This window comes from Danio rerio, chromosome 5 (assembly GCF_052040795.2).
Source record: "Danio rerio strain M-AB ecotype USA chromosome 5, GRCz13ab, whole genome shotgun sequence".
NCBI classification, from domain to species: Eukaryota; Metazoa; Chordata; class Actinopteri; order Cypriniformes; family Danionidae; genus Danio; species Danio rerio.
This window is the reverse complement of record NC_141025.1, coordinates 22,459,233-22,472,838: the sequence shown is the minus strand read 5'-3', so window position 1 is coordinate 22,472,838 and position 13,606 is coordinate 22,459,233. Positions and strand designations below refer to the sequence as shown.

Genomic DNA, 13,606 nt, shown 5'->3' with positions numbered 1-13,606 from the left:
GTTTACAAAGGCAGTGTTTAGTTTTGGGGAGAGTGTAATACACAAATTCATGTAAACCCACTAGTTTTGAATGATGCCTTCCACATATCTGTATACACAACAAAGACATTCATTTATAATAAAAAAATAACAGTAATGGCGAAGCCCAAGTTGTGTGAGGATGTTTTACTAAACAGGAATGTAAAACAAATACTGGTTCCCATACAATTCCTTCATGTTGTCCCAAGTCAAATTGATTCAGTTGACTTAATTATTTTATAAATTTGATTGATGATTCAGCTTATTTTAAATAATGGTTTAAACAAGCAATAAAAAATATGTTTTGAGTGGAAACAAAAAACAGTTGTATGCCGAGTAAGATATAAACTACCTGACAAAAGTCTTGTCACCTATCTAAGTTTTAGGAACAACAAATAATAATTTGACTTGTAGCTGATCATTTGGTATCAGAAGTGGCTTATATGAAAAGCAAAGGCCTCTAGATTATGCTTATTTTACCAAAATAAAATATGATCATGTATTGCTTTTTAGCTATTTAATTAGGACAGTAAGGTCTGACTTTACTTAGACAAAAGTCTTGTCACTTAATAGAAATAATGTACAGTTTAGAATATAAAGTCATGGTGCAGTGGAAAAAGAATGAATGTTGTGTATGACTCCCATGAGCTTTTTTTTTCCCTGCAATGACTCATATAACTTATTAATAAAGTCATCTGGAAATGCAAAGAAAGCATTAAGCAAAGGACACCCAGAGTTCATCAAGATCCTTTGGATTCATCTTCAGTGCCTCCTCCTTCATCTTACCCCAGACATGCTCGATAATGTTTATATCTGGTCTTTGGGCTGGCCAATCCTGGAGCACCTTGACCTTCTTTGCTTTCAAGAACTTTAATGTGGAGGCTGAAGTATGAGGAGCGCTATCCTGCTGAAGAAATTGCCCTCTCCTGAGGTTTGTAATGTAACGGGCAGCACAAATGTCTTGATACCTCAGTCTGTTGATGTTGCCATTTACTCTGCAGATCTCTTGCATGCGCCCATACTGAATTTAACCCCAAACCACGATTTTTCCTTCACCAAACTTGACTGATTTCTGTGAGAATCTTGCATCCATGTTAAATAAAATAGGTCTTCTGCAGTATTTGTACTGTTGGGATGCAGTTCAACAGATGATTCATCTGAAAAATCTACATTCTGCCAATTTTCCAAATGATTAACTCAAAGTTATTATTTGTTGCTCTTACAACTAGAATCAACAACAAGACTTTTGACAGGTAGCGTATAGCTTATATTTATGGAAAAATAACAATAATTGCACAAGCATTAGACATACTGTATTTTAAATTTACTCAACATAGTTGAATTTGTAGCACGGCATTTGAAGATAGAAATCATATTTGTTTAACTGCTGCACGTTTATGTGGCCAAATGTAAATGAAACCATTTTCACAAATCAGATAGCTATGTAAACAGCCCTATAGTGTTTTACTTTAAATTAATCATTTTGAAATATTTTCTAATATTAGAACCATTTTATTATGTCTTAATGTTTTACCCTTGACCATTCCCTACTTTCCTTCTAAACAATATGATAATTCCATAAAGAAGTGATGACCTAAACGGTGTGGAATAATCAAACTATTGTTTTTACAAAACATAACAGAACTCTGCTGTGATCTATACACACACACTGTTGTACTAAAGGACCATAATAGGGAGCTGAAGCGAGCAAAGGGGAAGAAGCACATTTTTAAGCGCCTCAGCACCTAGAGAGAGACATGAGGGAGACATGAGCCATGTAAGCACAGAGAGCATGGAGAGTGATTCTGGATGTAGTTGAGAGAAATAAATCATGAATATTGCTTGTTAAATCGGGTAAGAAGATCACAAGAGTGCAATATCTGTTGTCCTTTTCACATTTTGAGAGCAGAATAAAAAGTTGCAACTGACTTAAAGAGCTTTTACGACAGAAGTTTTTATATCAATGTCACATTAAATATACAAATCCAGGGTTTGAATTGAATCGAATTCTCTTATTCATCTTCTTGCTCTTACATGGACATAAATACACGCAAAACTATGGCAATATAAAAAGATGTCTTAATTGAGTGTAAACATCATTATATTTAATCCTCGCATTACTTCTCAGTCGGCGCATCTTCTAATTTACCAACTTGTAAAAGACAAAGAAAAAACTCATTACTCTTGAGTCTTAACTGAAGAACTCTTTTATTTTTCAGAAAAAAACTCTATTTAAAAATAAAGCTTGTTTGGCATGCTGTCCCGGGGGAGAGGCCTGAGCTTAGGGGATCCTCCAACCCTGGCGAGAGGCCCCCAGCTTATTTCTGGCTAATGACAGATATAGGATGGCTAAGGAGAGATGTACTCGCTAAGACCTTGGCTATGGTATCAATTTGCTATGTTCAGTTTACTTATGTTGCGTGTTTTTGGACTGTGGGAGGAGAAAACTGGAGAATCCAGGGAAAACCCACTCAAGCACAGGGAGAACGAGCAAACTCCATACATAAATGTCAACTGGTTTAGTAGGGACTTTAACCGGAGACGTTCTTACTGTGAGGCAACAGTGTCAATCACTGGGCCATCGTGTCGCACATCTGGAAAGTAGGGGGAGTAGGGGTGGGTAGCAGGGGATTCTTCAAGATGAAGGCACTGAGATAAGAAAACTCTGGTTATTTATTGTGAGTTAGAAATCATTTGATTGGTGAATCAATTGTGAACTGATGTGGGACCAGCTGTGATCAATCATAAGCACGTGATCTTCTCGAAATTACTTTATAAATTAACTTCACTTAATTTACATAGTGAGGATTAGATGGTGCTATTTTTATTATTATTATTATTATTATTATTATTATTATTTTATGCCAGAACACCTAACCCTGAAAAATAACTTTTAAGAATTAAAAAAATAAGAAAATAAAATAAAAATTTCTTGAATTTCAAGTAAATTTTACATTCTTATATCAGATACAATTAACTTGTCAATATCTTGTAAAATTTACTTAATGTTTAATCTAACACTCTAGTAAAATCAATTGATTATCTTTAATTTTGAGTCTATATTTATTTAAATTAATCGAATAATGTCAAGTTTTAGCAAAAATAACACTGCTTTTTTTAAGTACATCTGGCATAACTTGTTTAATTAAAACACTCATTTCCACTGACTTGGAATTTGCTATTTCACTTTAGCAAATTCAAACCTTAATTTTGAAAAAATGTCAACATCCAAAGCACTCTTCTGAAAGATGGTAACCTCAAAACTAAAAACACTTACTCAAATCTCTTCTTAATTTTTAAACTAACGAGGATTAAACTAACAAGTCTTTCTCCTAAATTTAAAAACCTAAGATTGCTTTTATTTTCAAAATATTCTACTCTTAATTCATTCTCATGCAAATCATCCTGGGAACTACACATCCATTACGACGTATCAGTGATTAAAATGTACTTAATGTTACTAAGCTTGCAACGATTAGAAAACATTTCAATATTACAAGTAAAATTAATATTAATATTGAACTCTTTCTACTCATTTCATTTATTACATGAAGTAAATGTGTAAATGTTAAATATTTATAAAATTCTAGTTATCCTAGACACTTAATATTACAATTTAAAAATTACGATAGTAAATTTATTAGATCTGATTCTTGTGACGCTCCAGGGACAGATGAGTCTTCGCTGAGGTCCAGCTTCCAGCTTTCGCCGCTGAGACTGCAGCTCTGCACAAGATGTTTGGCTAGCGGTAAAATTGAAATGGTCGTGCCCAACTGAGTCTGGTTTCTCTCGAGGTTTTTTCTTCACTTTCCCCAATTGGTGAAGTTGTTTTTTTCCTCTTGCTGCTGTCGCCACTAGCTTACATGGTTTGGGACCGGTAGAGCAGTGCATCAATGGATTTGCTCTTCAGTGTTTGGGCCCTCAGTAGTGATTATTAAACCACACTGAACCGAGCTAAACTGAACTGAACTTAAACACTAAAAACTGAACTACACTATTTACTCTAATCTTTTTTTGTGAAGCTGCTTTGACACAATCTACATTGTAAAAGCGCTATACAAATTAAGCTGAATTGAATTGAATTGAATTTTACCACACTAAAAAGTAATTTCCTTCAGTGAAGAGTGCACCTACTTTCATATTTGTTAGTCTAGTAGTTTTTGTTGATGTATCAACAATTGGAATCATGAATTGTGAACTGTAACATGTTAACTACAATGATTAGAATTCGATTAGATCAAAATAACAAGGATCAAAACTGTTTTTTTTTTTTCTTCTTCTCACAGGCCAGAGAGAAAATAAAAATCTTGGCAGGGCAAAACATTCCTTGAGCTATTGAGCTATGAAAGTGTTGTAATAATTTATGAATGCAGGAAGAGAGAAGAAGAAGAAAACTAGACAGAAAATTTATATCCCAGGACATCAAAAAGACAGCTAATGATTATTTGTTGTGCAACATCTGTATTAGTTCAGTTGTGTGTAAATCTGTCTGTGAGCACTTCTAAAAGGGGTATCCATCACAGTCTGTTCAACTGCTATCCGATCAGCACCAAAAACCTGTTTATTTTCCATCCGAACGGGCCATAGAGAAGCATCTTACATCCATTCTTAAACTGAACTCGGGACCCTATTCGTTTCTGTGTTAAAGCTGATCTGCAGTGCTTGGGGTGATCTGTCATTTAGCCAATGGCAGCTACTGTGTATGTCTGTGCGTATGTGTGTGTGTGTGTGTGTGTGTGAGAGAGAAAGAAAGAGAGAGATGAGGGCGAATAAGGGAAGATAAAGGAGAGGATCATGTAGATCCAGCTCCCCGCTGAGACACCAATCCCTCTTTATGGCTCGTAAAGACGCCTCCTCATGGCAGAGCCCAACGTGCACACGCACACGGACCTACACACGCGCCTGAGGAACGGGAGGGTATGAGAGGGAGAAGCTAGCTGCGAGAATAACCTGATTTTCACTCGCCGTTCCAGAACTCGTCGTCAGTATATCTTCTCACCTCATTTCCCTGATCGACTGAAATCCCACACACACACAGAGAGAGAGAGAGGGGGAAACTGCATGATGAGATAGCTGGTATCAGGGGCCCTGAGGTGAGCAGAATGAGAGTTTGTCCTTTTTATTGGCTGTAATTAGGATGAGGTCATTACCATGCGCCAAAGGCCTTTCACTGCTGGGAGATCATAAAATGCCACCTGAGCGATTTATATTCCACTCCCAGAATCCTCTGCAGCGTTTCCACGCGCATTTAGGAGATGAGGCGATAAGAGAAGACCTTAAATGTATGTGTGCACACATACTTCTTCATACACATGTGGGAGGAAGAAAAAAACAGAGCCGGAGACAAGTGTTATTGGATGTAATAAAGTAATATGTTGAAGAATGACATGATACAATATTGTAATATCATTTTCAGGGCACAATTAATATGCAATTTTGCCTGTGACAGCTTTCATTTATCTTTCTCATACAAAATCTGAATACATTTTTCAGCTGATGTCAGTTCTATCTTTCTTTTGTTCTCCGTCTGTCTTTTTATCTGTCCTTCTATCAGGCTATTTGTCTTCCACTCTGTCTTTCGCTGTCATTCTTTCCATCTCTTTCATTCTATCTGTCTGTTGTTCTGTCTGTCATTCAGTCAACCTATCGGCTTTTTATTATATCTGTCTGTCTGTGTCATTCTGTCCGTCTGTTCTTCTGTCTGTCATTCTCACAGACTATCTGTCTTTCATTTCATGTCTCTGCTGTTCTCTCTGTCATTCTGTCAGTCTACCTGTCTTTTGTTCTATCTGTCTGTTGTTCTGTCTGTCACTTTGTCAATCTTATCTGTCTTTAGTTCAATAGTTTAGGTCTGTCTCTGTCTTTCTGTCTGTATGTTGTTCTGTCTGTCATTCTGTCAGTCGGTCTGTCTTTTGTTTTATAGTATGTGTCTGTCATTCTCTCAGGCGGTCTTTCAGTCTAGCTTTCTGTTGTTCTGTCTGTCGTTTTGTCAATCTGTCTGCCTTTTGTTTGACAGTATCTGTCTGTCTGTTTCTGTCATCATATCTGTCTGTTGTTCTCTCTGCCAATCTGTCAATCTATCTGTCTTTTGTTCTACAGTATCTGTGTGTCTTTCATTCTATCTGTCTGTTGTTCTGTCTGTCTTCCAGTTAGCCTATCAGTGTTTCATTCTATCTGTCTGTCTCTCATTTTGTTCATAAATTGTTCTGTTTAATCCATCAGTCTTTTTTTAGAGTCTCTGTCTATCTGTCTGTCTGTGTCTGTCTGTCTGTCTGTCTATCTGTCTGTCTGTTGTTCTGTCTGTCATTCTGTCTATCTGTATTATGTGTGTCTCTCCTATTATTTCCATCTCTTTCAATCTGTCTGTTGTTCTGTCTTTGATTCAGTCAACCTATCAGTGTTTAATTCGGTCTGTCCCTGTCGTTCTGTCTGTCTGTTGTTCTGTCTGTGATTCAGTCAATCTATTGATGTTTCATTCTGTCTGTCATTTTGTCTGTCTGTTCTGTCTGTCTATCTGTCTTTTGTTTAAGGCTATCTGTCTTTCATTCTCTCAGGCTGTCTTTCAGTCTATCTGTCTTTTGTTCTGTCTCTTGTTTTGTCAATCCATCTGCCTTTTGTTTGACAGTATCTGCATGTATGTTTCTGTCATTCTGTTTGTCTGTCATTCTGTCTGTCTTTTGTTCTACAGTATCTGTGTGTCTTTCATTCTATCTGTCTGTTGTTCTTTCTGTCATTCAGTTAGCCTATCAGAGATTCATTCTATCTGTCTGTCTCTGTCCTTTTGTTAATTTGTTGTTCTATTTAATCCATCAATCTTTTCTTTCAGAGTATTTGTCTGTCTGTCTCTGTCCTTTTGTTTGTCTGTTGTTCTGTCTGTCATTCTGTCTGTCTGTCTGTATTCTGTGTGTCTCTCTTATTCTTTCCATCTCTTTCAGTCTGTCTGTTGTTCTGTCTGTGATTCAGTCAACCTATTGATGTTTCATTCTGTCTTTCATTCTGTCTGTCTGTTGTTCTGTCAATCTATCTGTCTGTCATTCTGTCAATCTGTGTCATTCAGTCTGTCATTCTCTAAGGCTATCTGTCTGTTGTTCTGTCTGTCATCCTGTCATTCTGCCTGTCACTTGTCTTTCATTCCATGTCTTTGTTTTTATGTCTGTCATTCAGTCAAGCTATCAGTGTTTTGTTCTATCTGTCTGTCTCTGTCATTCTGTCCATATGTTGCGCTGTCTGTTATTCTGTCAATATACTGTTGTGTCTTTTGTTCTAGAGTATCTGAACAAAAGTGTCTGTCATTTCGTCTGTCATCCTCTCAGGCTATCTGACTTTTATTTATCTGTCTGTTGTTCTGTCAGTCATTTAGTCCACATATCAGATTTTCATGTTATCTGTCTGTCTCTGTCATCCTGTTTGTCTGTTGTTCTGTCTGTCATTCTGTCAATCTGTCTTTTGTTCTAGAGTGTCTGTTTGTCATTCTGTCTGTCATTTTCTCATGCTATCTGTCTTTCATTCTTTCTGTCTGTTGTTCTGTAAATCCAACTTGTCTTCTGTTCTTTATTCTGTCTGTCACTATTATTCTTTCATTTTCTTTCATTCTATCTGTCTGTTCTTCTGTCTGCTGTTCTGTTAATATATCTGTCTTTTGTTCTACAGAATCTGTCTGTCATTCTCTAAGGCTATCTTTTTTGTTGTTCTGTCTGTGATCCTGTCACTCTGTCTGTCTTTCATTCCATCTGTCTCTCTTATTCTGTCTATCTCTGTATGTCATTCTGTCTGTCATTCTCTCAGGCTATCTATCTTTTATTCTGTCTGTCTCTTATTCTTGCTGTTTCTTGCTGTTTTGTCTGTCAGTTTCTGTTAATCTGTCTGCTTTATGTCTGTAATTCAGTCAACTTATCTGTCTTACATTCTGTCTGTCTGTTCTTCTGTCAATCTGTTTTTGTTCTACAGTATCTGTCAGTTGTTTTGTCAGTCTTTCTCTTTGTTGTTCTGTCTGTGGTTCTGTCAATATATTTATCTTCTTTTCTATATTTCTTTATCATTCTATCTTTGTCATTCTATCCGTCAGTTGTTTGGTCTGTTTGTCTTTATCAATCTACCTCTCAATCATTGTATGTTGCATGTGCCTGTGTCATTCTATATCTTTCATGTCATCAGTCTGTTGTTCTGTCTGTCATTCTGTCTATCGGTTGTTCTGTCTGTCTGTTATTCTATCAGTCTAGCTGTCTTTCATTCTTTCTTTTGTTCTGTCTGTCATTCTGACAATCTGTCTTTCATTTTATTTGTTGGTTGATCTGTCAATATATTTTACATTCTGTGTCTGTGTGTCGGTCTGTTAACCTGTTTTTGTATATTTCCGTCTGTCATTCTTTTTCTGTTTTTTTCTGCCGCTACCGTACATGTATGTCTATCTTTGTACTGTATGTTTCTATGCTTCTACTCTTGCTGTATTGTTGTATTTACTGTATCTATATCTCTCTGCAGTTGTTCATCTGCTGGGTTTACCATGGCATCTGAAGCGAGTGGAAGGAGAGCTATATGAGAATGGTATGAGTAAAGAAGATCAGCCTCTACCGGGAGCTGATTTCACCTTCACTCCTGTCCACCTGCCAGGACTCAACACCACACAGCCGGGTATGTATGTGTGTGTTACTTCAGTCATCACATAAGGTTTCTATATAGTGTGAATTCAATTCTGCATTTGACACAATGTGACCAAATGTCAAGTCTTTGCCTGCAGCAGGAGCAAAGAGAGAGGATTTGTGTGTTTTCATTGGGTTTATTTGCCATTTAATTAATGTCAGTAAACAGCAGTAAATTATTTTCTCTCAGATAACCCCTGAAATGATGAGGTCATTTTATAAGTGTGAGGTAGGATTCTATCTGTGCAGGCCTGTAGAGTTTGATAACATTCAAATTAGATTTAGTTTGCAATGTTTTTGGAATGTAAAGGAGTAAAATAGAATAGAGTATTGATCCACACAGTGCAACCTAGCGATAGGAAACAGTGTCTAAATGGAAAATGTGGCTGTGCTAAGTTTCAAAAAGTGACACCATGCTGCCCCTTTTCAAAAACAGAAAGTTGTTAATCATGTATACCTTACAGATTTTTGGGGTCAGTGAGATTACTTAATGTTTTTGAGCTCAGCCAATCTGTGTTTATTTGTTAAAAATATGTTGAAACATTTCTGTTGAAATTTGTTTTAATGCTGTTCAATATCACATTAAATGTGTCATTATCGTTATTGCAGACTATTTAGTTCAGAACAAATTTGATAAATTGAACAATAAAGTCGGCGTAATAGCCTAGTAGTTAGCACGCTAATATAGGATGCAGTAGCATGCAGGGTGTCCCGAGTTCGAATCCTGGCTTGAGGACATTTCCCGAACTTATCCCCTCTCTCTATTCCAGTTTGCTTCCTGTCTGAGATACTGTCCTATCCACCTAATAAACGGCAAACATAAATCTTAAAAAAAATAATAATAATAAATGAATGATAAACATTTATTGAAATAATTTTTTTTTTTTATTATTAGGTAAAGTGTCTTTATTGTTGTTTTTATCAAATTAATTCGAAAACAAAATGGTCAATACGTTTATAAAAACAGTTTTTTATGAATAAGGAGAAACAGCTTCTTTTTTAATGGGTATTTAATAAGTATTAGTTTTATATTTTATAAAAATAATGTATTTTGTTCTACAAAATACATTAAATCAGGGGTGCCCAAACTTTTTCTTATAAACGGCTAAAAAAAACAAAGTTGATTGAGGCTGATGGGGCAAAAGTATTACATTAAACATGAGAAGCTAACTCCTGATTTATAATTTTTTTTTTTAACAAAAGCAGCCCTAGTTTGGGCATCTCTGCATCAAATAAAAGTAATAATGCAAAGAAAAAAAGTGGTCAGTAAACATATTAAGTAGTAATCTGCTGTTCAGAATCAGCATTAAATTGGTCCCAGTTATCAAGAAATTGTGCCATATCTTGTAAAATTTATCAAAGTTACTAATAAATCCATATTCGACTTTTTCCGTGTCCAACATTTGAGAAAGACAAGTTAACCATGTCTAAAATTGAGGAATAGAATCTGATTTCTACTGCTTTAGAATTATACTTCTAGCAATAATAATATCATAAATTATAGTGCTTCATATGGACACATAATAATCCAGCAGAGAATTAGGAGACCTGAGATTCCTCAGAATTAGATTTTCTAGGTCAGATATATCAGAAAACCATTGAAATATGTCACACCAGAAATCCTAATACAACTATTTTACTATTATTTCTCACACTGATTATGTTGCTTCATCTTTATTTAATAGTCCGTCTTTCATATTTTAGGACCACATAGAATTTAGCCCCCTTTACCCCATTATTTCAGCAGCTTCCACTTGAAGTCTTCATGTTATGATGCAAGGGATGTTTCCCCTAGAGCAATCCACCTCAGGTGTGTAGTGTCTTGCTCAAGGGCACAGAGTTCAAGAGCTGCCCTTGCAGGGTTCAGACCTGCACTTTTTTTGGGTTGTCTCTAACCCAGATCTTTGACAGACTAGACTGCACTACCCTTCTACTTGTGTGCATGTACGTATTAATGCCCAGGTATGCTTAATCTGTCAGAGCTAATGTAAATAACATCACACCTCAGACTCCATAAGGGTGTCGATCCCGTTACTAAAGTGGTGTCTCGATACGTCAGGTGCCGTTTCATCTTTGCCGTCACCTGGATTTGACTTTAGACAGCAGATCTTTTCAAAGAGTCCTGCAGATGATCACTTTTGATTCCCATCAACTGAACCTCTGAAAAATACATCATTCTTTCTGACACCAAAGAAAGGTGTGGAGGTGTCTGTGTTGATAGCATCAGAGGCAGGATTCATTCAGAAGCCCTCGGGCACCGTTTTTTTTTCTTTCTTTCTTTTTTTTCACATCTACAGATTTTCTGTGGCCGTTCGTCATCGAACCTGGGTTCTGTTGCATCACTTTCAATCTTTTCAACTATCATTCTAAAGCTAAATTTTAAAATATGCTTTTGTTGTCTGCCAGATTTAAGAGGAAAGGTTTGTTGAACTTGACCCCAGGAATTTAAGAAAAAAGTTCATTCATGTTCCTCCAAACATGTATGACCTTCTATCTCTTCTGTGATAAAAAAAAATACATTCATGAAAATTGTTCTTTTTTTTTTTACGTACTAAAGATTTTGAAATGAAAGAGACCCAGCAGGCACACAACATCTCAAGACGTTAATATTAGGTTAGATTTAGATCATGATGTCAGTTGACCAAAATTTTATGTCTAGCCAGTGTCTAAGGACGTTATATCCAATAATGAAGTCAAACTACGTTGGTATTTGGTTAATTTGAGTTGTGTTGGAAAGTGACCAAAATCCAACATCTGATAGATAGTGGTAACATTCACAAAACGTCAAGGTGTAACATGATTAAACTTTGATATTTGGTTGACTTTACGTTAGACATTGGACATTGATGTCGGATGTTGGGTTCTGACATTAACTCAATTATTTATTTCCAAACAAAATCCAACGTCCTCATGACATTGGGGTACATTGGGGTGCAACGTCAATATGACGTCAAGTTGACGTCCTCTGCCTGCACAGGGCTCGAAACTATTTTTCAATATAAAATATATTTTTCAATATTTTTTAAAAAGTGTAGTTGGTGTAACATAACATTCACCACATGATGAGTAATCAGATGTGCTATTATTTGTAGCTTTAAGTGGTTTCTGAAATAAAATCTGTCAGTTTTGTTTTCAATCTCATCTTCAGCATGTTACATTTTCGCGGTTGTAGCTCCCTGAAATCTAAAGGCAGAAGGCATTGACTGAGTGATTGACTGCTGATTTTAACAAATTTATTTGCGTTCAGTTCTAAAGCAGTGGGCCAATAAGAAGAGCGCGAAGGCGGGGCAGCAAGTTTTACTGGAGCAAGTTGACATGACAACAGTTTCAAACCATTTCTGAGCGCTGCGTTTCAAGTGCAAAGATGCATAATGCGTGTATGTGTCCTAAATCCGCACATGCGGTGAACATTTTGCAGTGAAAACCGGTTGCAGGCTACAATTTTATGCACTCAAATGCTGCCAAATATATTTTAAGATCGCATAGATAAAATTTCGGGCGCATATGCAACCAAAATGGTTGCAATTTCGAGCCCGGGAAAGACAAAATCTAAGGAGGTTGAAAACAAGGTCAACTTAAAAAAAATGTGTATGTTTGTATGTGGGATGAAATTATGGAAAAGTCAGGAACAGATTCTCGAATAATAGTGATACCGGTAAATATCTGGAAAATTTCTGGATCGACATTACCAGTGGATTCATAAAAAAGGTGTTCACACCTTTAATGTGATTTTTCCAGAAAAGACCGTTCACACATCCATTTTATAATACCAGCAAATTCATCAACCCCAAATTACATCAAATCAAATCAGGCCTTTATTTATCACATACACTTTCGTATTACCTATACATGGCTGTGTTTGTATTTGTAAGCATAGAAGGGGTTGGCGTTTTCTTGATGGTTTCACTTTTATTTGAAGCTTTAGCATTCATGCAGGTACTTTTGTCACAGAGACATTCAAAGGCAGAACTGCGAACCACAGCTAAATGTTTACACTTGACTACATTACAAATTCTGTGGAAGGATAAGTATTGTGAACAACCTATATGAGAACATGGAGGAACACTTTCAAATTTCGAGATGTTCATAATATATGTGTGTGTGCTGGCGCTCACCGGCTCCTTTGCGTGCACATGCATCAAGCAACTGAAACCGAGCTTGAAGGTAAACAAACGGTGGTTTATCATAAGCATTATATTGATAACGTTTGACACAGTTGGCACTAAGAAGGAACATAAAAACGTCTGACTAACATCTAGCAGCTAAATGTGTCTGGAAAAATATTCAAAGGCTTTTATTTTCTTTAACCGCAAGGATGTGAATGCGTCTGAGTGTTCTGGTTGGCTAAAGTAGACATCTCTCGTCAGTGCGTGAACACGGTCTTTCCGGCAATCTCCCTTCTGCGTTCACAGTGCAGCATTCCGGCAAATTACTGGTAATATTACAACTTCTCTTTCCAGAAAATTGCCTGAAGGAATTTACCTGTATTTTCAAAAAGGGCCTGTCCACACATACAGACCTTTTTGTATTACCAGCAATTTTCCAGAAACCTCTGTATGTATGAAAGGGGCTAATGTCTCGATATTAATCAATTTAAAAAGTTGTATAAATAAATATTAAATAAATATAATGAATAATAGAAGTGATTGAAAAAGAACTAAATGAGAAAGGTATGATAAAATTTTAATTAATGGCTGTTTGCAATACTATATATTTATTTGGGTCTATGGTATAAAATTCAAATATACAAATGGAATCAAACACATAAAACGTCAAAGATGCCAAAAGGATAGAAAATGTCTCATGTAAAGCTCATATGTCAAAAGTAGTAATAAATTAAATAGACATACGATGTGTGTGATAATGGGGTGGAGAAAATAATAAGCTTGTGCTATATCCCGCTCCATTTTGACCATGTTGATATGTATTTTGTTTAAAAAATTGTTTTG

General features: G+C 36.1%; 1 protein-coding gene across 5 annotated transcripts in view; it reads left to right on the top strand.

The window, feature by feature from the left end:
• The window catches only part of tenm1 (teneurin transmembrane protein 1), a 542,406-nt gene that overhangs the window by 416,637 nt on the left and 112,163 nt on the right, over window positions 1–13,606 (top strand). For all 5 annotated transcript variants that reach the window (XM_087253398.1, XM_087253395.1, XM_087253397.1 and 2 more), the window contains one exon: window positions 8,500–8,649. In XM_087253398.1, the coding sequence (XP_087109524.1) occupies window positions 8,500–8,649 (150 nt within the window). The remainder of the gene's footprint in view (window positions 1–8,499; window positions 8,650–13,606) is intronic.